The 24,379-nt window shown below is 49.4% G+C and overlaps 1 protein-coding gene across 1 annotated transcript; it reads left to right on the top strand.

Annotated features, from left to right (window-relative positions):
* Positions 1-4,342: 4,342 nt before the first annotated feature.
* On the top strand, positions 4,343-23,674 carry LOC119965098 (DNA-binding protein RFX6-like). The gene is made up of 10 exons (XM_038795435.1): positions 4,343-4,519; positions 5,500-5,566; positions 7,142-7,223; positions 12,915-13,038; positions 14,112-14,173; positions 16,773-16,850; positions 19,325-19,352; positions 20,593-20,697; positions 21,796-22,027; positions 23,664-23,674. Exons 1-10 carry the CDS (start codon positions 4,343-4,345, stop codon positions 23,672-23,674), a joined length of 966 nt encoding a protein of 321 aa, XP_038651363.1.
* The last annotated feature ends 705 nt before the right edge of the window (positions 23,675-24,379 follow it).

Genomic DNA, 24,379 nt, shown 5'->3' with positions numbered 1-24,379 from the left:
TGTGAAAGTTCAGATACAGAATTACCCCAGACGGTGATATCATGTATCTTTGAAGCTTAATCCTTTCGCCCAGCCCATGTATTTGCTTTGCTCATTGAAGCAGTCCCCAACCCATAGCTTCATTCTGACCTTCAGCTGCCACTACACTCACTCTGCCCCCCTCCATCCACACCCACCACACCAGTCAAGAGGGCAGAAAAGTGTCTCCGAATCTCATTAATAAAACTCTCCAACAGAAAAGTTATATTAATTCATTCCTCAGGATCTGGGCCTCATTGGCAAGATTGCATTGCCCATCCCTCGGGAAGGTGGTGCTGAGCTGCCTTCTTGATCCGCTGCAGTCCGTGTGGTGTAGGTACACCCACAGTGCTGTCAGGGAAGGGGTTCCAGGATTCTGACCCAGCGACAATGAAGGAATGGCCGATATATTTCCAAGTCAGGGCGGCGAGTGGCTTGGAGGCGAGCCTGCAGGTAGTGAGGTTCCCAAGTATCTGCTGCTCTTGTCCTTCTGGATGGTAGTGGGTTTGGAAGGTCTGGCGAGTTGCTGCCTGGTGTAGTACGCACCGTTGCCACTGTGCATTGGCGGTGGAGGAAATGAATGTTGAAGGTGGTGGACAGGGTTGCAATCTGGCAAACTGCTTTGTCATGGATGGTGCATTGTGGCAGCTACACTCACCCAGGCAAGTGGAGAGTATTCGGTTTTTATTGAGGAGTAGACACTTACTAACCCATAAGCAGCCATGTGTAGATTGATCATATAGTTTCATTTGTTTTTCATATTCATTAAGCATTTTCCAATTTGGTCATTCCAATAGACTTTGTATCACTTTTGCAAATGGCTAAAATATCCATTGAAGAAAACTCCCTTAAGAAACAGAGAGGCCGACTGGGAACCAACACCAATCACTGACTCCGAAGCTGCTGTTCATTCATCTTTGACCTGCTTCAAACTGTCTCCACTCACAGCCCACACTGAATGAATACTGTTTGCACTGTAAGCTCGGGCTACTCAGTCCTCTATAAAATAAATGGTTTCCTAGCTGCCAATTTGTCTTCCAATCGTCCTCAAAGAGCCAGTAATTAAACATGAAGGGCGGGATTCTCCACCTCGGAGACTAAGTGTTGACACCGACGCAGAATTCGTGGAGTTCCACGACAGCAAAACTGGCGCCGAACCTGGATCGATTCTGCTACTGTGGAGGGGCTAGCACTGGTGCTGCATGGCACACAATCCATTCCAATGAAAAACGGTGCAGGATTCGCCGGGTCCGTGATTGACACCTGGGAGGCTGACAAGCTGCAGCCGCACACACACATTACACTCCCCACACACACTCATCCCAGCCGCACACACACATTACAGTCCCCACACACACTCATCCCAGCCGCACACACACATTACACTCCCCACACACACTCATCCCAGCCGCACATACACATTACATTCCCCACACACACTCATCCCAGCCGCACATACACATTACACTCCCCACACACACTCATCCCAGCCGCACACACACATTACACTCCCCACACACACTCATCCCAGCCGCACATACACATTACACTCCCCACACACACTCATCCCAGCCGCACATACACATTACACTCCCCACACACACTCATCCCAGCCGCACACACACACATTACACTCCCCACACACACTCATCCCAGCCGCACATACACATTACACTCCCCACACACACTCATCCCAGCCGCACATACACATTACACTCCCCACACACACTCATCCCAGCCACACATACACATTACACTCCCCACACACTCATCCCAGCCCCACACACACATTACACTCCCCACACACTCATCCCAGCCCCACACACACATCACACTCCCTACACACACTCATCCCAGCCGCACATACACATTACACTCCCCACACACACTCATCCCATCCGCGCACACACATTACACTCCCCACCCACACTCATCCCAGCCGCACATACACATTACACTCCCCACACACACTCATCCCAGCCGCACATACACATTACACTCCCCACACACACTCATCCCAGCCGCACACACACACATTACACTCCCCACACACACTCATCCCAGCCGCACATACACATTACACTCCCCACACACACTCATCCCAGCCGCACATACACATTACACTCCCCACACACACTCATCCCAGCCGCACATACACATTACACTCCCCACACACACTCATCCCATCCGCGCACACACATTACACTCCCCACCCACACTCATCCCAGCCGCACACACACATTACACTCCCCACACACACTCATCCCAGCCGCACATACACATTACACTCCCCACCCACACTCATCCCAGCCGCACATACACATTACACTCCCCACACACACTCATCCCAGCCGCACATACACATTACACTCCCCACACACACTCATCCCAGCCGCACATACACATTACACTCCCCACACACACTCATCCCAGCCGCACATACACATTACACTCCCCACACACACTCATCCCAGCCGCACATACACATTACACTCCCCACACACACTCATCCCAGCCGCACATACACATTACACTCCCCACACACACTCATCCCAGCCGCACATACACATTACACTCCCCACACACACTCATCCCAGCCGCACATACACATTACACTCCCCACACACACTCATCCCAGCCGCACATACACATTACATTCCCCACACACACTCATCCCAGCCGCACATACACATTACACTCCCCACACACACTCATCCCAGCCGCACATACACATTACACTCCCCACACACACTCATCCCAGCCGCACATACACATTACACTCCCCACACACACTCTTCCCAGCCGCACACACACATTACACTCCCCACAGACACTGATCCCAGCCGCACACACACATTACACTCCCCACACACACTCATCCCAGCCGCACACACACACATTACACTCCCCACCCACACTCATCCCAGCCGCACATACACATTACACTCCCCACACACACTCATCCCAGCCGCACACACACATTACACTCCCCACACACACTCATCCCAGCCACACACACACATTACACTCCCCACACACACTCATCCCAGCCACACACACACATTACACTCCCCACACACACTCATCCCAGCCGCACATACACATTACACTCCCCACACACACTCATCCCAGCCGCACATACACATTACACTCCCCACACACACTCATCCCAGCCGCACATACACATTACACTCCCCACACACACTCATCCCAGCCAACAAGATGGCACTGGTTGTGCTGGAGCGCGCCCATACAGCTGATGGGTCGGCTGGGACCAGAGGGGGGGATGGCCTGGGGGGGTCACCTATGCAACGCGTGGCCCTATGTTCACCTCGGCTGTTGACAGCATGCGCAGCTGCATGGCTGTCTTGCCCGCTGCGGCAATGGTGCTCTGTGCCTGTCCATCCTGGCCTCACAGCCCACCACCTGGCCACCCCCTGTTACTCCCCCGGGCCTGGCAGCAGCCTCCCTGCCACCAACCTATGGCCATGTTGGACACCTTCCGTACCCCCTCTCTCTCGCTCAGCAGCCACGCCGTCTGTTTCACAATTTTTAAAAGCACAAGTGAACCGCGCTGTTGTAAACTCAGCCCATCAGTGGTGGAGGATCGTGGAGGCCCCGGAGAATACTGGATCGGGCCTGCTAATGACGTGCAAATAGTGTTTACTGTACGTGCGTTCCGGTACGCATTGACGCCGCAGTTGAGGTGACGGAGAATAGCGATTTGCCATCAAATCGGGACCCGCCACAATTTTAGTGTCGGAATGTATTTTCCACTCAATCGCGTTCCGTGATTTCAGTGCCAGCTAACGGAGAATCCCACCTGAAATATCACAGGCACGGCCGTTACTAAGCATACGCTAGACTCTGCCAGTGCCAAGGTAAAAATCCAACTGGAAACAGCTAAAAGGAGAGTGATGAGGAGAGGGAAAGGAAGAGGGAGAGAGGGGGAAGGGAAGAAAGAGAAAGGGAACCACAATTTATTGCGGATGGAAAAGGGGTTTGGAAACAGTTTAATAAACAAGGTTGCTTGACCACATCAAAAGGTTTTGTGGTGGGGAGGAGTGAGACACCCGGATCAAACACATACACCATTAAATATCTAGTTAAATGTTTAACTGGCGCAGGTCACATAGTGGGCACGGACCCTTCAGAAGGAGGGCTAAATGTCACTATTCTAACACTGCATAAAGTGTATAATTGGGGAGTGTTGCTATCTCGATGTGTCACATGTCTCCTCACTCCCTATCCACAGCCGGGGATACGAGCCTCTCCCATCTTATCTTAATCTTAATAGAAATGGCTCTCTAAGGAAGGTGACAGGATGCATTTGATGGAGAACTTTGTCCGTGATAACTCATGTACACTCAGGCTGACCTCCAGTAACGCTTTCATGAGCTTTCGAGTTAACCTGAGATGCAATCCTCTTTCACTAAAGTTTCAAAACCTTATGATACATCAGGCAGGCGGGCGTCTGACAACATGCAGACCGGTTGGTCAGGTAAGGTGCCTTGTACCTGAAAACTTTAATTGTTCTTTCAGTAAACACCACAAATCTTCCATGTTAAAGTGTGGGGCGTTTTGCTGGTTGAAGAATAACGTTGTTACAGTTGAAGTCGGGGAGATTGTTGGCTACGTAACCAGTTGCCCTACAGGACTGGCAATGATATGAAATGGGATTCCCCTTTGAATTGGCAAGATTCACGGGGTGTACCTCGGCTGTGAAGTCAATGGAATTTGATTAAACAAGGGAAGGTGCGAGAATCAAGAAGAAAGTAAGGTGCCATCCACGGCAGAGTGGGTAGCACTCCCACCTCTGAGTCAGAAGGTTGGGGGCTCATAGCCCCACTCCTGGACTTAAGTATGACAGTCAAGGCTGACCCTCCCAGTGCAGCAATGAGAATGTGCAGCACAGCCAGAGATGCCACCTTTCTGATGAGACATTAACCCAAGGGTCGCCGTCTGTCCTCTCCAATGGATACAGAAGGTCCAATGGCACTATTTCGAAGATGAGAAGGGGAATTATCCTGGCCAATATTTATCCATCGGTAAACTACGCAAAAAAGGGGCAGCACGGTGGCACAGTGGTCAGCATTGCTGCCTATGGCGCTGAGGACCCGGGTTCGAATCCCGGCCCTGGGTCACTGTCCGTGTGGAGTTTGCACATTCTCCCTGTGTCTGCGTGGGTTTCACCCCCACAACCCAAAGATGTGCAGACTAGGTAGATTGGCCACGCTAAATTGCCCCTTAATTGGAAAAAATAATCGGGTACTCTAAATTAATTTTTTTTAAACTACGCAAAAAATTAGATTATCTGATCATTATCACTTGCCACTTGTGGGATCTTGCTCTGCACTAATTGACTGTGGTGTTTCCTGCAATACAATAGCGACGGCACTCTATCGCCTGAAAGGATGTGATTGTCAACAATGTTGTGCGGACGCGAGGTTTTCTTTTTTTAACCTTTCGAATTGCTTTTAGTTCGGCATCGAATTTGACACAGCTGCGAACTGTGTAAAGTTGAAAGAGATCGGCCATAAAGAACCAGGTCTCCTCAGGACTCTGGCCTGAGGTGTTAATCAACGTTTTCCTTCTTCAGATGCTGACGGATCTTTGTACTTTTAATATTCTTTTACGCTTTTCGGTTCCGGGTTTAACTTCCTTTCGTCTGACTCCTGCATCTTTTTTAAACTTAATTTTCTTTAAAAACTATTCCAATGGCGAGCTGATTCGGTGAATGAACTTTGCTAAAGGTCAGTTTAGAATCTGGTATAGCAGGACTATAGCAGAGCACTGTTCTCCAGTTTACCCTGTCAGAGCGCTGTGTGTAGCTGGCAGTACGACTCGAGTCTGCTCATTTTTTATTCCGCTATCCTTCATTCCGTGTCCCAAAATATTAGACTTCGACCATTATCAATGTCAGCCTTGATTGTCCCAGGTTCGATCCCGGCTCTGGGTCACTGTCCGTGTGGAGTTTGCACATTCTCCCCGTGTTTGCGTGGGTTTCGCCCCCACAACCCAAAGATGTGCAGGTTAGGTGGATTGGCCATGCTAAATTGCCCCTTAATTGGAAAAAATGAATTGGGTACTCTAAATTCCCGTAACAGCCTCCCCGAACAGGCGCCGGAATGTGGCGACTAGGGGCTTTTCACAGTAACTTCATTTGAAGCCTACTCGTGACAATAAGCGATTTTCATTTCAAATTTATTTTAAAATAAATATAAAAATTGACGCGCCTCCACCGATCTCGGGGGAGGGGGGGGGGGGTGGTAATGGTGGATGTGGGAAGGAAAGTATTTCCCCTCCTCTAATAGCTGTTGTGTGAAGAAGTGCTTCCTAATTTCACTCCTGACTAACATTTTTGCTTATTCATTCGTGGGGCGAGGGCTTCGCTGGCTAGGCCAGCATTTTTATTGCCCATCCCTAATTGCCTTTGAGAAGGTATTGCCATTTTGAACCGCTGCAGCCCGTGTGGTGTACGTGCACCCACTGTGCTGTTCGAGAGGGAGCTCCAGGGTTTCGAACCCAGCGACACAGACCTGACACTAATTTTAAAATGATGTTCTCTTGTTGTGCATTGGCCCACCAAGACGTAACGGCTTCTCTCTATCTACCCAATCAAAACCTTTAATTATTTCAAATACTTTAGCGGGCGGCACAGTGGTTAGCACTGCTGCCTAACGGCGCCAGGGACTCGGGTTCCATTCCGACCTCGGGAGACTGTCTGTGCGGAGTCTGCGCATTCTCCCCACGTCTGCGTGGGTTTCCTCCGGTTTCCTCCCACAAGTCCCAAAAGACGTGCAGGTTAGGTGGATTGTTCATGCTAAATTGCCCTTCGTGTCCAAAGGTTATGTGGAGATAGGGCAGGGGATTGGGCCGAGGTAGGGTGGTCCTTCAAAGGGTCGGTGTAAAATCGATGGGCTGAATAGCCTCCCTCTGCACTGTAGAGATCCTATGAATGTACTGAAGGAGATGCAAATCAGGTTTATGAAACCTGCCCTCAATTGAACCTTTTAAACCCTACCATTGTGATGGTGAAGCTCGGCTGGACCCACTAAGGCAGTGAGGGAAACATCTTCTTGTGAAGGCTGGTGTATCTAACAGAGCTACTATTGCTTTACAGAATACGCTGCCCCAGAACGAGATTCCATTTGCTTCAAGGCGTCACCAGAAACACGCGGCCAGCTGTCTGTGACCCTGAAATGGTAATGAAAGAAATAAAACAATTATTTTTCTATATTCTTCTTGGTAATTAGCTAACAATAGGGTCAGTGCTCTGATGTTTGAACCTAGATATTGCATTATCATAGTTGTCTGCAAAGGAGGCTCGAGGCCAAGAGGTTTCTACCAGAGCGACTGTAATGATGCACTTTCACAGGTTTCATTTGTAAATACCAGGAGGATTTATTAATAAGAAAACAGCAGACTCATGACTGAACCCAGCTCCCTACATGTCTCCTGCCTAAGAGGGGACTCCACAACCTGGGGTAATTATCCACTCTGAGTCTCCATTGATTCCCCCCTCCATACCAGGTGACCCTTACTCTGCTGTGTTGCCCTTAAAGGGATAATCACCGCAAATCATCACAACTATGCTAAAGTAAGGTTGGTTCGGGTGAGATTGTAGTGAAGCAGCTGGGGGTTACTTTTGCCAAAGTGTAAAAACAGGCACTCAAAGTGCTTATCAGGCACATCTGTTTGAACATCTGAATTTAGTAACGCTTTCACTCTTAATTGATGCAATGATTTGAAATTTCTTGGAGGTGTTAAACAGACACCTGCAGATTTAGCATCAAGTGCTGATTAGATACAAGTTTCGGGAAGCAGCATATGTGGGCTGCTCCGAATGTGAGGATATATGAACCTAAATACGAACATACAAATTAGGAGCAGAAGCAGGCCATTTGGCCCCTCGATCCGGGTCCGTCGCTCAACGGCTGATCTGATTGTGGCCTCAAATCCACATTCCGCCTACCCCCAATAACCTGTGACTCCCTTGTTGTTCAAGAATCTCTGCCTTAAAAATATTCAATGACCCTTCCTCTTCCACCGCTCCCCAGGGAAGAGAGTTCCAAAGAGTTACCACCCTCTGAGAGTAAACATTTCTCCTCGTCGCAAACTTAAATGGGAGACCCCAGGCGGTATTCTCCCCACAGCCCCCGCCGGGTGGGAGAATCGCCGGAACGTCGCGCAAATTGCGCTATGCCGCCCCGACCCCCGCACGAGATTCTCCCACCTCTCCGAAACCAGCGCCGCGCGAATCGCGCCGGGCCGCTCAGAGAATCGCTGCTGTTAACCCTTCGTGGGATCTTTCCCTGTATCCTCTCATGTTTCTCTCAGACCAGATATTGCCAGACATCCATGTTTCAAATGACACATCTTTCCATATTATCAATTACACTACCCACATCCACCATTACCACCCCCCCCCCCCCTCCCCACCTCCCCACATAATGGAAATCCCCCAATGGGTTCCCTTGAGGTCCTGCCTCTGGCCCTTCCCCCGGCCCATCCCCTGATCCTACCCCTACCACTTGCTCCGGCTCTGCCCTCAGGCCCAGCACTGCCCCCTGCCAAGGCATGTTCCAGCTATGTCCCTCACCACCCAGGAGTTATACTCACCTCTGTGAGTTCTCCAGATGTGGTCTCACCAATGCCCTACAAAACCAGCACATGAATGAAAGGGGTGACGGAACTTCAAGAAGCATTTGAAACCCACATCATAGTCGCGTTTACTCCAGGAGCAGCGAGCCAGTCAGTGTTAGGTGAGGGATTTAGGACAGGCCCTGGCAACCAAAATACCATGCAGCCTTTTAATGGACGCCAATGGGTATTTCAAAATGGCTGCCCATCAACGAGCCCTCAGGCAGCTGTTACCCGTCCAATCCCTTTAATCCCTTTACCAAGATGGACTAAAGGCAGACTAAAGCAGAATTTCAGTTCAGGGTCACCGTCTGGGTGGAGTCTGCACGTTCTCCCCGTGTCTGCGTGGGTTTCATCCGGGTGCTCCGGTTTCCTCCCACAGTCCAAAGATGGTCGGGTTAGGTGGATTGGCCGTCCTGGAGGGTGTGCAGTGCCTGAATGTGCTGTCTGAAATCACCCCCTCAGGGTTTTAAATAAACTAAGCCTCAATAAAGTGCTCAATGTGAGCAGACACTCAGTTAACACGGACATTGACCCATATTCAGCACAGGAAAGTTGTTTCAATTTAACTGTGCCTCACAGAGAGGTGTACGTGTGTCTTCTGTCTTTGATCGACCACCTTATCTTACTTCAGGCAGTTCCCTTAGGCCGTTTCCATCTATCCAAAAACCTTCCCCTCCCGCCTTCAAATGCTGACTTGCAGGAGTTGTATTATTTGCATCTGCTCCACCATCAGCCATTTATATTTCCCCAGAACTGTTCATAAGGTCTGTTAACGAGCTGTTCATTAACGTCCATTCAGCCCAGAGTCCAACTCATCAAACTGCTGAACCATGGAGCGATTTATTAAAATAACTTCTTTTCTACTTCCACTTGCTAATTAACTCAGGAATGTCTGCAAGTGGCTCAATTAACCAGGGTTAAACGAAAAGACAACCTGTTTGTAGAGTACGGTTGATTGTTTTTCGAATGTGGATAAGTGTAAGGTTATCCATTTTGGTCGGAGGAGTAAAATTGGCAACTTCTTTGGGGCTGGTTTAGCACACTGGGCTAAATAGCTGGCTTTTAAAGCAGACCAAGGCAAACCAGCAGCACGATTCCCGTACCAGCCTCCCCGAACAGGCGCCGGAATGTGGCGACTAGGGGCTTCTCACAGCAACTTCATTTCAAGCCTACTCGTGACAATAAGCGATTTTCTTATCAAAATGGAGAGAAAATTCGAAATGCTTCAGAGGAGAGGGATCTGGGTGTCCTCGTACATGATTCGCAGAAGGTTAGTTTTGTGAGGGTCACGAAGAATCCGGCATGAGTTTGTTAGAGTCAAACAAAAAGTAACTTTATTTATGTTACAACCTGCCTGCTTACCATTGGCTGAGGACTAATGACAATCCCACAATCCTGTGGGAGTATAAGCTTCCCCAATGAGGGGGGGGGGGCGGAGAAATCATTAGCAGACTCCCTGCATAAATAGAGCCGGCCAGTTTGGAACCAGCAGAGAGAGAGAGAGGAGTGAGTTGCAAGGGTAGTTGCTGCTGTTGTATATATATGTTATCGTAAATAAATGTTATTTCTTTGTATCCTGAACAAAAAGCCCTCACAAAAATTTACAACAGCCAAAGAGAAAATGCTGGAAAATCTCAGCAGGTCTGGCAGCATCTGTCGGGACAGAAAATAGCTAACGTTTCGAGTCTAGATGACCCTTTTGTCAAAGATGAGTCATCTTTCATTCTCACTCCACAGTATAAATATTTCCCACTCTGTCTGTTAGCTTTGACAAAGAGTCATTGGACTCGAAACGTTAGCTCTTTTCTCTCCCTACAGATGCTGCCAGACCTGCTGAGGTTTTCCAGCATTTTCTCTTTCGTTTCAGATTCCAGCATCCGCAGTAATTTGCTTTTATTTACAACAATATGTACACAGGGCCAATAGCTCACTCCTGGTTCCATCTCTAGCCGGTACCACACTCGCCAACTCTATTTATACAGCTGCACTACTAATGATTGCCCCCGCCACCCCCACTCCCACATTGGGGGAGCTCATACTCACCAAGTAACCAATTATCCCCAAGCAATAGGATCCGGGCAGGTTCTAACAGTTAGTATGCGACACAGTGACACAGTGGTTAGCACTGCTGGTTTAGCACACTGGGCTAAATCGCTGGCCTTTATAGCAGACCAAGGCAGGCCAGCAGCACGGTTCAATTCCCGTACCAGCCTCCCCGAACAGGTGCCAGAATGTGGCGACTAGGGGCTTTTCACAGTAACTTCATTGAAGCCTACTCGTGACAATAAGCGATTTTCATTTCATTTCATTTCATTTCGTAGTGCCAAGGATCCAGGTTTGCTTCTGGCCTTGGGTCCCTGTGTGTGCGGAATTTGCACGGTCTCCCCGTGTCTGCGTGGGTTTCCTCCGGGTGCTCCGGTTTCCTCCCACAGTCCAAAGATGTGCAGGTTAGGTGGATTGGCCATGATCAATGCACTTGGTGGTGGGGATAGAGTGGGGGAGTGTGCCTAAGTAGAGCGTTCTTTCGGAGGGTCGGTGCAGACTCAATGGGCTGAATGGCCTCCTTCTGCATTGGTAGGGATTCTATACTATCCTATGTAGGTGCAGCAGATAATAAAGAAGAAAAATTGAATTTTTGCATTCATTGATAATGGATTCGAGTATATGAGTAGTGAAGTGCTGTCGCAACTGTACGGGGCATTGATGAAACGGCATCTGGAGTACTGCACAAAGGTTTGGTCCCCTTACTTGAGGAAGGATGTAAATGTTTTAGAGGCAGTTCAGAGAAGATTGACTAGATTAATTCCAAGGAGGAAGGATTTGACTTTTGAAGAGAGATTGAGCAGTTTAGGCCTATACTCACTCGCTGGAGTTTACAATAATTTTTTTTTTCTTTTTACAAATTTAGAGTACCAATTCTTTTTTTCCAATTAAGGGGCAATTTAGCGTGGCCAATTCTCCGACCTGCACATCTTTGGGTTGTCGGGGTGAGACCCACACAGACATGGGGAGAATGTGCAAACTCCACATGGACAGTGACCCGGGGCCGGGTTCAAACCCGGGTCCTCAGCGCCATGGTGAAGTTTACAAGAGTGAGAGGCGATCTAATTGAGGTTTATAAGGTGCTAAAGGGGATTGACAGAGTAGATATAGAGTGGATGTTTACCCTTGTTGGGCATCCTAGAGTGAGAGTATTGACTGGTGGGGTAGGCTCGAGGGGTGGAATTGCCCCCTGGAATCAAGACCCCAGGGGTAGAATTCCCGCCTGCCAAGAACTGCCAGCCAGTCAGAGGCTGCAGCTCTTGTGCTCAACAGCATCAAAGGGGAGGCTGTGGCTGCGTCCGGAAAGGCAGCCTCCAGAGCCCCAGGTTGGTGATGTGAGGGGCGTAGGGTCTACGTGGGACGGGGATAGGTGGGTGGGGTTTACTTGGAGCCGGGGGGGGGGGGGGGGGGGGGGGGCAGCTCGTGGGGAGAGGGGTGCGGGCCATCGGCAGCAAGGTGTCCCCACCCCACCTCCTGATGTCCAGTCCCTCAGCTCTGAGAGCCTTTGATCAAGACACCCCCGGGGGGTTACCTGGCCACAAGGGTTTAGCTGCTGGGCACGCCTTTTGGCAACAGATCTGCCTGCGGCTGGGTTAATACCTGGAGTCCCAGGATGTGGCCCTTAACTGGTGATTAATTGGCCACTTAGGACTTCAATGATCGACGGGGCAGGAGGGTTGACAATGGGCCTTCTTGCCTATAACCTAATTCTGGCAGAGGCGGACGGGTTCTATAGTAGACCATCATCCTGCCTAATATTAAATGCCCTCCCCTCCACGCTCTGCACTAGCAAGAGCTGCCTTTGATTCCCGTCACATTATACCCACTTTGCTATAATCTGACAGGAGGTTCTCCTGACCTCCAACCCATGACGATGGCAAAGTCGAAGGCAGGATGTTGATCTCGCCTGAACATTTCTCCCCTTCCACCCAAAGACAGGCTTCGTACACAAGTACCAAAGGCTGGAAATTAATGGGCAAAGAAATCAGGCCGGGCGCGTGCGTGTGAATCTTCCCACTGGATTTGCTTCTCTGTGCTCCATTGTGAGGTGGTGTTTAACACAGAGGGGGTAAAGGCCTGAAAACTGTCCTCTCTGAAGTGGGAGCATCTGCTGGGCCGCTGCTTTCTAAACCCGCTAAAACCTTCCTTCCTCCTTGACCGTTCTTCTTTTGAAATGCCGATAACGCCAACGTGTTCTTTGCTGCCAGGCTTTTGGACACCTATGAATATGCGGAGGGAATCTGCCTCCCCAGGTGTGAGCTGTACGCCCACTACCAGGACTTCTGCCAGAGGAGGGAATTCAAGGCAATCAGCCCGGCGAGTTTTGGCAAAGTGAGTACAAAATACGGGATTCTAAACCCCCGAGGCCCAACCGTGAAGCAGGACGGACGAAAGGACCAGGATCAGGAGTAGGACCCTTGGCCCATCGAGCCTGTTCCTCCAGTCAGTAAGATCATGGTTGATCCTCTACCTCAACCTGTGCTGTCCTTGTATCCCGTAATCTGGGACTGTAGTGACTTTCCTTTTATTATCCCAAAATTAATGATGCATGTCGATGGAATATTGCTGTGTGTAAATGGTGCGCTACCAATGATGCAGCACCCCCTCAGTATTACACTGGGACATCAGCCTAGAATTTGTCCTTTGTGGTGGTATGATTAGCATAGCTGCCTGCCATTGGTGCAGAATACCGGCTTACCATTGGCCCTGTTCGGTCATGTGCCTCTCGACCGGTTGGTTGAGACCAGTCATGTGACGGCTCCCCGATTGGTCGAGAGGCTGAGTTAACCCCGCCTCCAGGGCGGAGTATAAATACCCAGTACTCCCGGCGGTCGTCCTTCTACTGTAATCGACCGCAGGGCTTAACATCTAGTATATTAAAGCCATACTTTTGTTCAGCAACTCGTCTCGTGTTCAATTGATGGTACATCATCCTTTCAGGTATTTACGTGTTAAAGTCACTCTACAAATGGAATTATTCACAATAATACATTGACTGTAAAAGACAGGATGTGGAGATAGGCCAGGGAAGAGGAGATGGGATAGAAAATCAGCCAGGATCTTATTGATAGTCGGAGAAGGTTCGAGGAGACATGCTGACTACTTCTGCTGTGACTTAATTTGTTTTTAATCAGCCTTTCCCTATAGCTGTGGTAGTTCAGCATCTTTAAGGAGCTTGCCTTGACTCGGGGCCTATTGTGCAGTGGTGCATGAACCCCGACTACTGGGGAAAAGGCGCAGGCTCAGGGAGTGAGCCCGGGAGCCAGAATGTGAAGGCCTGTATTGAGACTGTGCCTGTATATAAGTTATCCCTTTTAGTTGCCAATAAACACTGTTATCCCTTACCGACATCTACCTGGTATTGCCTCGAGCCATCACAATAACTAAGATCTCCTGATTTACAGCTGATAAGACAACAGTTTCCGAAGTTGAAAACCAGAAGACTCGGCACCAGAGGTCAATCAAAGTACGTGCCAGAATTCTTTTATACTCTTTAAGCCCGTTCCCATCAGGTGTAGATAATCTTTAAATATTCAGCCACTCTCGTGAATGCTGTAGATCAGGGTTTATCAGGGCGGGTGTCAGGGGGTCGCACAGCGATCTGTCGCAACATTCTCGTGATGGTCCCGATAGCGGGAGAAGTGCCCAACGGCCGCTACCAGCTTTTAATTTGAGAATGGCGGCCATTACCGCTTTTTAAAGAAAAGAAATAAGGCTGTGTGCAGTCCTCCGGCCAGCAGCAGCAGCAGCGAGCAGGTCACTCGCCCTGCACATACACTTGATGTCAAGTGTCCTCCGTATATGTGTTTTTGGTGCCAAATCACGGAGCTGAGGGGGCTTCCATTTTCCAGCTGCTGGCAGGGGGACTGTGAAGATGAATCATTTTCTTCAAAGTAAGAGATGGCCATTGTGATGAATGATAACTGTATACTGTATAGCTGTACCTTACCTTTAATGCGATGGCCCCTTTAAGACCGGGCTTGGAACCCTGGGGGACTCCAACTCTGGCTCCGCCCCCAGGAAACTGTATATAAGGTTACGTTTAGTGGGCAGCGTGCAGTGAGCACACTTCTCGGCAGCGGTCCGGTTCTCTGGTAATTAAAGCCTTTGAATGACCAATCTTCTCTCCTGTGTCGTAATTGAGGGTATCTCAGCCAGAGACTTAAATAGGCAGCGTATCTACTGGACAGGATCTCACAACAGGATCTGCTGGAGAGAACTGCTCAGGAGAGTCCAGGACAGGACAGAGCTGTGCTACTGTTCGCTCTGTACAGAGTTCCAGGGCCTCTGGTTAACAGCCTACAAAGCAGAAACTTAACTCAGGAACAAAGCTATAAAGATGATTTCCTGAGGTAGCAGAGCAGTTTTTTCATACCTACTGTCCTGACCCCACATGATGTTGAACACTTCTATCAAATCTTCTCATCTCCGAGGAGATGAGGCCCAGATTCCTTTACTCCCATTTCAATGCTGCCAGCTCGGAACTTATATTCCGGCTCCTCCTGTGTGCAATGAGCTCTTCATTGGAAGCAGATGCCAGTCAGACACTGCTCGGCTCTGAACGGAAGATTTGGCCTATTGGCACCGTGACCCTAAACTGTTGAACACCTTATTGGGATCATCGCTGTAGAGTACATGGCGCGGATTTATCCACAAGCTTTCCTGACAGCTGAGGAGCCAATCACGTCCGTGGAATTGTATCGGGCTGGGGGCTAGAAGCCGGGTGCTTCTCCCAAGAAGAGGTGGGAGAGAGAATCCATCCGGGATCATTCTTTTACAATTCCCGTTGGCCTTGGGTGCAGATTGCTCAGTCATCCTGACAGCTTGACCCTGGAGTTGTAAGTCCCTCAATCTGCTGAAAGTCAGAATGCTGTGTGAACGGGCTTTGTGCAATTCCAATCCAGTTTATTTTAATAGGTTCGTTTTTGGTGTAATAAGGTCAGCATTTATTGCCCATCCCTAATTGTCCTCTAACTGAGTGTCTTGCTGGGCTATTTCTGAGGACAGTTACATGTCAACCACATTGCTGTGTGTCTGGAGTCACACAGAAACAATGGAGAAACAGCGATATAGATCCAAGGTATTTATAGATATTTGCCTGAATGAGTGCGGCTCCAACAATCAGTTTGCACCAATTCAATATAAAGCAGCCCATTTGATTGGCCACCATTCACCACCTTAAACATTCCCTCCCCCCATCACTGATGAACAGTGGCAGCCGTGTGCACCATCTACAAGATGCACTGCGGTAACTTGCCAAGGCTCCTTAGGCAGAATCCTCCACGACCGCTACCATTTAGAAGGACCAGGGCAGCAGATGCATGGCAACACCGCCACTTGCAAGGTCCCCTCCAAGTCACTGACCATCTGACTTGGCAATATATTGGCCGTTCCTTCACTGTCGCTGGGTCAGAATCCTGGAGTTCCGTCCCTTACAGCACAGTGGGTGTACCTACACCACGTGGACTGCCGAGGCTCAAGAAGGTGGCTCACCACCACCTTCTCAGTATGACGCTGGCCTAGCCAGCGATGTTCACACCTCAGGAATGAATGGGCGGCACGGTAGCACAGTGGCTAGCACTGTTGCTTCACAGCGCCAGGGTCCCAGGTTTGATTCTCGACTTGGGTTACTGCCTGTGTGGAGTCTGCACGTTCTCCCCGTGTCTGCGTGGGTTTCCTCCGGATGCTCCGGTTTCCTCCCACGAGTCCCAAAAACGTGTTGTTAGGTGAGTTGGACATTCTGAATTCTCCCTCTGTGTACCCGAACAGGCGCCGGAGTGTGGCGACTAGGAGACTTTCACAGTAACTACATTGCAGTGTTAATATAAGCCTACTTGTGACAAAAAATATTATTATTAAAAGAATAAAAAAGCTAGAAATATTAATCATGTATTCTATATGGTCCCTACACTGGCTTATTGAAGTTGCAGCGTAGAACACGGTCAATTTACTGGACTGACTGATTGAAGGCTCCACAGAGAGAAGGAGCTGTAAATGCAATTCCACACATCGAGTTGTACAGACAGTGATGGAATGCCATAAAGCATGTGTTTCTCTGTTCTCAGGTATCATTATTACGGTATTGGAATTAAAGAGACATCGATTTATTATCAGTCGGTGTACAGTGGATGTGGCCTAACAAGGTACAGTACTCACATACACTGTCAGACACCACAATGCCAGCCATTCACCCTGCCACAGCCTCGCGATAAGGATTGATTTTATTTTCAGACTGATAGGAGGAGTGATTGTGGAACTTTGCAATTCCCCATCCGAGGGGGTTGTGGATGACCTGTTGTTGAATATATTAAAGGCAGGGCGGCATATGACACAGTTGTTAGCACTGCCGCCCACTGCGCTGAGGACCCGGGTTCGAATCCCGGCCCTGGGTCGCTGAGTCTGCACATCCTCCCCGTGTCTGCGTGGGTTTCACCCCCACAACCCAAAGGTGTGCAGGTTAGATGGATTGGCCACGCTACACTGCTCCTTAATTGGGGAACAAAAATAATTGGGCACTGTAACATTTTTTTTTTAATATTTCAAAGGCTGAGATCATAGAATCCCTACAGCGCAGAAGGTGGCCATTTGGCCCATCGCGTCCGTACCAATCCCCTGAAAGAACACCCCATCTAGGCTCAAACCCCCACCCTATCCCCGTAACCCCACCCAGGGGCAATTTCTCATGGCCAATCCACCTCACCTGCAGATCCTTGGGCTGCGGGAGGAAACCGGAGCACCCGGAGGAAACCGGCGCAGACACGTGGGGAGAAAGTGCAAACCCCACACAGACAGTGACCCAAGGTCGGAATCGAACCTGGGACCCTGGAGCTGTGAGGTAGCGGTGCTAACCACTGTGCCACCATGTCGCCCCTGGATTTTGATTCCTGAGGGAATCAGGGGTATGAGGAGCGAGCGGGAAAGGAGTGGAGGACAAGGATCAGCCACAATCTTCCTGAGGGACAGATGAGGCTGGATTTAAAGAGGGGGTTACTAGGATTTTTTAAAGGGGAGGGGGAGGGGGGGGGGCACAGTCTGTTCCAGCCCCAAAGGGAGAAAAAAAACCCGAGGAGTCAGGGCTTTGGAAGATTGGCTGACTATAACCGAAGGGATTCTTTTGAAATCTGTTCCCCGCTCGAGGCTGGTAGGAATCTCGTCGGCAAAAATAAATATTTTTTAAAAACGCAAAATCCAAAACAAAAATAGCGAACGTTGCGAATCCACAGGGCGTTCATTCCAGATTTCACCATCTGGCTGTGACAGACACTTCCTTTGGTGTTTAGTTCTGAACCTTCAGTCACCCCACCTTAGAGAAGCTGCGAGGGTCCTCGAGAGGATCCAGGGATGAGGGACTTTAGCTCCGAGGTTGGGTTGGAGAAAGTGGGGTGTGATGCGACCATCGACTCACACGAGACAGAGAATAGAAATGAACAGTAGCTTTAATCAACTAGAACAGTGCCTGCCTGTGACTGATCTGCACTGAGAGCCACCTACAGGGCAGCTGCTCTATACACCTCCCCTCAAAGGGGCGGAGCCAGGGGCGGAGCCCATAAGGGCACCAACATGATACAATCAGTGCAGTACAGTACAATGGTCCATAGGTGGAGCCCACATGGGCAACAGTGTGGTACAATGTAGTACAGTGGTGAATGGTTACCATAATATGTTCACCACAGGGTGGTTCTTCTTGAAGTAAAGGATGTTGAGATGAAACTTGATTGTATGTGATTGTACATGATTAAGGCAGATTTAGATAAGGTAGCTAAAGGAAAGCTGTTGCCATTAAGTGATGGGACAAGGCCTCGAAAGAAGATTATGTGGGCCTGTGTGTAGAGAGCCCGTCTGTGAGCCAGAAGCTCTGCATTTGCATCCCACCCCAGGACTTGATGGCCAAGGAAGTTGTGCCTGTAATGCCGCAGGCGGTGGGAGCGGGAGATATTTCTGGTCAGCCGTGCGATGGAAAGAAAATTGGAGCCTCCATCATCACCGTCGGTGGCTCTAGGCTATACCATATGTGTAAAAGTGCACGTTGCCGCAGCAGCTCGGGCATCCTGACTGAGCTGTAACACACCACTCCCACAAGGACTAGAGGATGCCAGATTCCCGGTTTTGGGAAGAGGTACGTGAGGAAGAGCCAATTTTTAACGCAGCGAGCCATAGAGGCCAGGACTCACTACGTCTGAGGTTAGTGGGAGCATAGATGACAAATGATTTCAAATGGAAACTGGATGGGAACGTGAGGCAAATAAACTTGCAGGGTCTACGCCAATAACGTGGGGGGGATGGGAGGGGGGGCGGATGAGATTGAATGGACTGCCGTATAGAGAACTGACAAAGACTCAATAGCCCCCCCTTCTGTGCTATTATGACTCTGTGATTCAAGTAATGCTATCTGAATTTAAAAGGCTATCGAGGTACTTTCAACAACCTGTGCTTTTTAATGATATAAAATATTGAACCATTAGCTGATTAGTTAAGCTAAAGCGAGCCAATGTTTCTTCTTACTTGCCTGCACAGCGTTTTCACTCAATGTAACAATGGGGGCCACGGCTGATGTTCTACAAAGTTTGATTCATTTTATTTTGTTGTGTTTAACTGTGACCTCTCTTTTAATTTTAAGATTTTCAGGCACCAAGGTTAAAACTGAGGTAAGAAAAGCACAAATACCAAAACTTAATGTAAAACCAGGGTGTTGAAAGAGCTCTCTGAACTGAGTTAAGTCAACTTATTCAGTTCCTTATCATAGCGACCCTGTCACGTTTGTAGGTTGAAGATGCCAAAAGCAATGGAGTTAAGGTAAGTAGACCATTCAATAGCGAAGCAGGCTCAAGGGGCTGAGCAGCCTCTTCTGTTCCGTTGCTGATCCAGCCACCTTGCCATTGCTGAGTTAATCCCTCCAACGTGGTATCAGTTGAGGATGTACCCACTTTTAGTGCTGAATCTGGAAACCCTATTTCATTGTTGTCACCTGTTTTTTTTTAATATAAATTTAGAGTACCCAATTCATTTTTCCAATTAAGGGGCAATTTAGCATGCTCAATCAACCTAGCCTGCACATCTTTGGGTTGTGGGGGCGAAACCCACGCAAACACGGGGAGAATGTGCAAACTCCACACGGACAGTGACCCAGAGTCGGGATTCGAACCTGGGACCTCGGCGCCGTGAGACAGCAGTGCTACCACTGTGCCACCGTGCTGCCCTTTTGTCACCTGTTTTTAATCGCTCAGTGCTACAAGCCATGCACGCCTGAGAGGGCTGCCAGGCTAACCTCTCCTTTGTGCCTCTTAAACCGCCAAGCACAAGGAGAAATAAACGTGAGGGACGGCCAGCAGGGGCCACCTGGTTCAAGATTGTGCAATGTAATTTTACATGTGTCCACCAGATGGAGCCTGAGCTTGGAGGTTGTGGATTCAAACCCCACTCGGGGAGAAAACCGAGGTGACCACTCGCACTGCAGTATTGAGGGAGCGCCACACTGTCTGAGTCGCCATCTCAGGTGGATTGGAAGCAATTAGTGAGACGTTACGAGCAGGGGGAGGGGTCTATCCCCCGTTGTCCCACAGTGCAAAGATGGGCAGGTTAGGTGGATTGGCCATGATAAATTGCCCTTAGTGTCCAAAAAGGTTAGGTGGGGATACTGAGTTACGGGGATAGGGTGGAGGCGTGGGCTTGGGTAGGGTGCACATTCCAAGGGCCGGTGCAGACTCGATGGGCCAAATGGCCTCCTTCTGCACTGTAAATTCTATGATCTACGGTCCCGGGCAATATGTATCTCTCATTACTACCACTACACTAGTGGTTTATCTGGTCATTATTTGCTTGTGGGACCTTGCTGTGTAACTTGGCTGCTGCATTACAACAGTGCCTGCTCATTTTCTTCTGTTGCAGGGAACGTGTAGAAAATACTCTTTGAGTTCCAAAATCGGGACACTCTTACCGGACTTCCCAGATGCCGAAAGCTTAATTCTGAGCGACGAACTTCGACACGAGGAGGTAAAACGATCTTTGCAGTTATGTGTGAAAGGGAGAGGATGGGCACTGGATAACTATCGTGGAAGTCAGTCTATGTCCCATGGGAGAGGGATAATAAACAGACAATGTCCATCATTTTCATCGTTTATTGGCCGTTTTTCGGACGGGTGGTGTGGAGATTTGAAGGGTGAATTCACTGAGGCGCAGAGAGATGGAGAAAAACTCCACAGGGAAAATTACTGCCGCATCAAAGAATATATATATGGGCTGGATTCTCCGCCCCGCCGCGCCACATTTCTGCCAAGGCCCGCCGGCGAGATTCTCCGTTACGCCGGCCGGTCAATGGGGTTTCCCATTGTGGGGCAGCCTCACGCCGTCGGGAAACCCCCGGACGCCGGCAAAACGGAGCATCCCACCGGCGGAGAATCCCGAATTTACACCTACAGGCCATTCAGCCCATCTGGTGTTCAGCCTTCACTCAAGCCTCTTCCCATCCCCACTTCATCCCACCCCATCAATAGATCCCTCCAGTCCTTTCTCCCCCATGTGTTTCCCTCGCTCCCCCTTAAACCCACCTGCTGGTGGGAGCTGGAGTGAAACCAGAAAGCTCTGGAAACACACAGCAAGTCTCTGCCGCATCTGTGGAGAGAGAATGAAAGTTTCACGCCAACGGCCTTTAACTGGAACCCAAACAGTTACCTCGATTAACTTTTCCACAGACCTTCTTGTTGAGCATTCTTGTTTATTTTTAATTTCAGATTTCCAATATCTGCAGTGTTTTGTTTTGGTTTCGGCAGGGGCTTTAGTTCTTCTCACTGGCTGCCATGTCTTGTGAGCGGTAACTTTCACGGTCATCTCCTATAAAGCTTGACCATTCCTGCCTGTGCTTGCAGAGGCCCTGGCGCTCTTAGATGAACATCAAAGAGCCCATTGCACCATGGGCCAAGCAGTTCTATCCTGGACAGCAGATAACCTGTTGGTGGGATTTCGCTGTGCGCAAATTAACTCGGGTCATTTCTCCGTTACAACAGTAACTACACCAGAAAGTACTGAATTGCCTGTAAAACGCCCTGGGTTTGTGAAAGGTGCCATATAAATGCACATTTTTTCTTCCCTCAGGTGAATACCTTCCTGCTCATGTATCAACTACACTGTCAGAGGATCCTGGACATGGTCATTGCGGCCAGTTTTGATGAGGTGCTTGGTTTTATTACAGTTTTGGTTGTCTGTAGCCCCATTTCAGCTGTTACAAGCCAGCCCGTGATGACCGGCACCAACTTCTTCAGGAGGCAGGCAGCAGATCTGAACCGGGTCCTGCTTCAGGACCCCAGTAGCTGCTTCAGGGCTCAGAGTAACATAGGTCTCACTCTCCCCTTCCCCCCCCCCTCCCCCTGACATTGCAAGGACCGATAGATCCGGTTCAACAGTTCCTGAATCATGGCAAAATGAGGAATTCCTTGTCCCCGAAATTCTGAGCCGCGCGATCCACCACATGTGGTGGGTCAAGACCCCTGTCTGATCCATGCGTCCCGACACTGACCCCATCAGCAGATCCTGGGGCCAGCTCACTGGTGGGTGGGGCAAAGGCATGAACTCTGCCAGTAATAAATGAAAGGGATATGGGGCAGCACAGGGCTAAGAGTTGTCCTCCTCTTAAAGCAGGACCTGCTCACAGGGGAGTTTATTCATGGCCACAGTAGGACTCTGGGAAAGTGGATAGGGCAAAAGGGGAGCCCCAGATTTTCACAAATACAACCACATTGCAAAAATGGCAGAAGAGGCTGAAAATCAGAAGCTCTTACCCCCAAAACACGGCACCTCCCATTTTGGCATGGCGGGAGTAGTCTCAGGCTGGGATTTGTGAATGTGTGTGAAACCCGACCTGCACAGGTTAGACCTGACAGGAGCAAATCTGAACTTTGTCGAGTCCTTTGGAGACGTGGGGCATCCCTTTGGATATTTTGCTGGATACCTTTTTGGGAGGTCAAGTACCCTTTTGGGGAGGTCAGCTGCCCTTAAGGGACGGTCAGATGCCCCTTCGGTGGCGCATCAGTGTCGCCGAGGGACCAATGACCCAATCACCTGAAGGATCGTCCTGTGTGTGCGGTAAGGTGCCTTGGGATTGTTAAAAGTAGGCATGAAGGTGCATAAAAAGTGCATAAGCTCATTGACTCTCAAACTCATTGGAATTGTCATGAATGTAAATAACGAACTGCCAAAAACAACTATTAACCTGTCAAGGCTAAAACTCCTGTTAGAACTGTTAAAAGTCCTTCCCTGTAAATTTGTGGATTTAAAAAAAATCATTGTTTGCTCTTTCACTCTGTCTGTTGACATGAGCTTGCGTGTTGCCATTACTGGATTAGTGCCACATGGCTGATTTCACAACCTTCAATTAACACACTAGGGTGTCTGCCAATTCACAGTTTCATAGAATCAAAGAACTAGCAGTGCAGAAGGAGGCAATTCGGCCCATCGGGTCTGCACCGGTCATTGGAAAAAGCACCCCACCCACGCCCACACCTCCATCCCAACCCGATAACCCCACCTAACCTTTTTGGATACTAAGGACAATTTAGCATGACAAATCCACCTAACCTGCACATCTTTGAACTGTGGGAGGAAACCGGAGCATCCGGAGGAAACCCACGCAGAGACGGGGAGAACGTGTAGTCTCCACACAGACAGTGACCCAAGCCGGGAATCGAACCTGGGACCCTGGAGCTGTGAAACAACAGTGCTAACCACTGTGCTACCGTGCCACCTTGCAATTGATAGTTCCAAGTTATGGACTGTTGAAGTGCGCCTATGAATTTCAATGCTTGTTTTTGTGATATGGACTTGAATTAAATTTTGTTCTAAAGGGATACAGATCCTTAGAAAATAGGCAACAGTTTTAAATAGAGGATCTGGATTGGCACAGGCTTGGAGGGCCGAAGGGCCTGTTCCTGTGCTGTAATTTTTCTTTGTTCTCTTTGTTCTATAAGAGATTATGTAGTTGAAAGAATGTAAATGTAAGGGGGAAAAGGTGGTGGGTAGGGGGATGGGTTGGCATGAATCAGCATTAAGTTGGCATGGGACTGTAAAGGGCCATAGGAGTGGGCAGCAGGTCATGAGGTGACATAGAGATTATGAGATCCATGGGGGGGGACACCATCGGTTGGCATAGATGGGGAATGGGGAATGTGTTGGGGGATGAGAGGGTGAGAGAACTGAAGGGCTATTTTGTGTTTTTATCAGGTTTATTTTTAAACTTTAACGCAGTGCCGGAGCACCGAGGCAGGCCTTCTGTCCAGCCTGCCTATCCACCCGGCCACCTCCACACTCTCCGGCAGTGACGGGCCTGACTCATAGGAACCCTGGGCAGCACGATTAGCACAGTGGTTAGCACTGTTGCTTCACAGCGCCAGGGTCCCAGGTTCGATTCTCGGCTTGGGTCACTGTGTGCGCGGAGTCTGCACGTTCTCCCCGTGTCTGCGTGGGTTTCCTCCGGGTGCTCCGGTTTCCTCCCACAAGTCCCGAAAAACGTGCTGTTAGGTAATTTGGACATTCTGAATTCTCCCTCTGTGACTCGAACAGGCGCCGGAATGTGGCGACTCGGGACTTTTGACAGTAACTTCATTGCAGTGTTAATGTAAGCCTACTTGTGACAATAAGGATTATTACTATTACACCACGACAGCGCTCCCAACATCTGGGGCAC

This window comes from Scyliorhinus canicula, chromosome 1 (assembly GCF_902713615.1).
Source record: "Scyliorhinus canicula chromosome 1, sScyCan1.1, whole genome shotgun sequence".
Lineage (NCBI taxonomy): Eukaryota > Metazoa > Chordata > Chondrichthyes > Carcharhiniformes > Scyliorhinidae > Scyliorhinus > Scyliorhinus canicula.
This window is presented reverse-complemented; position numbering and strand designations above follow the sequence as displayed.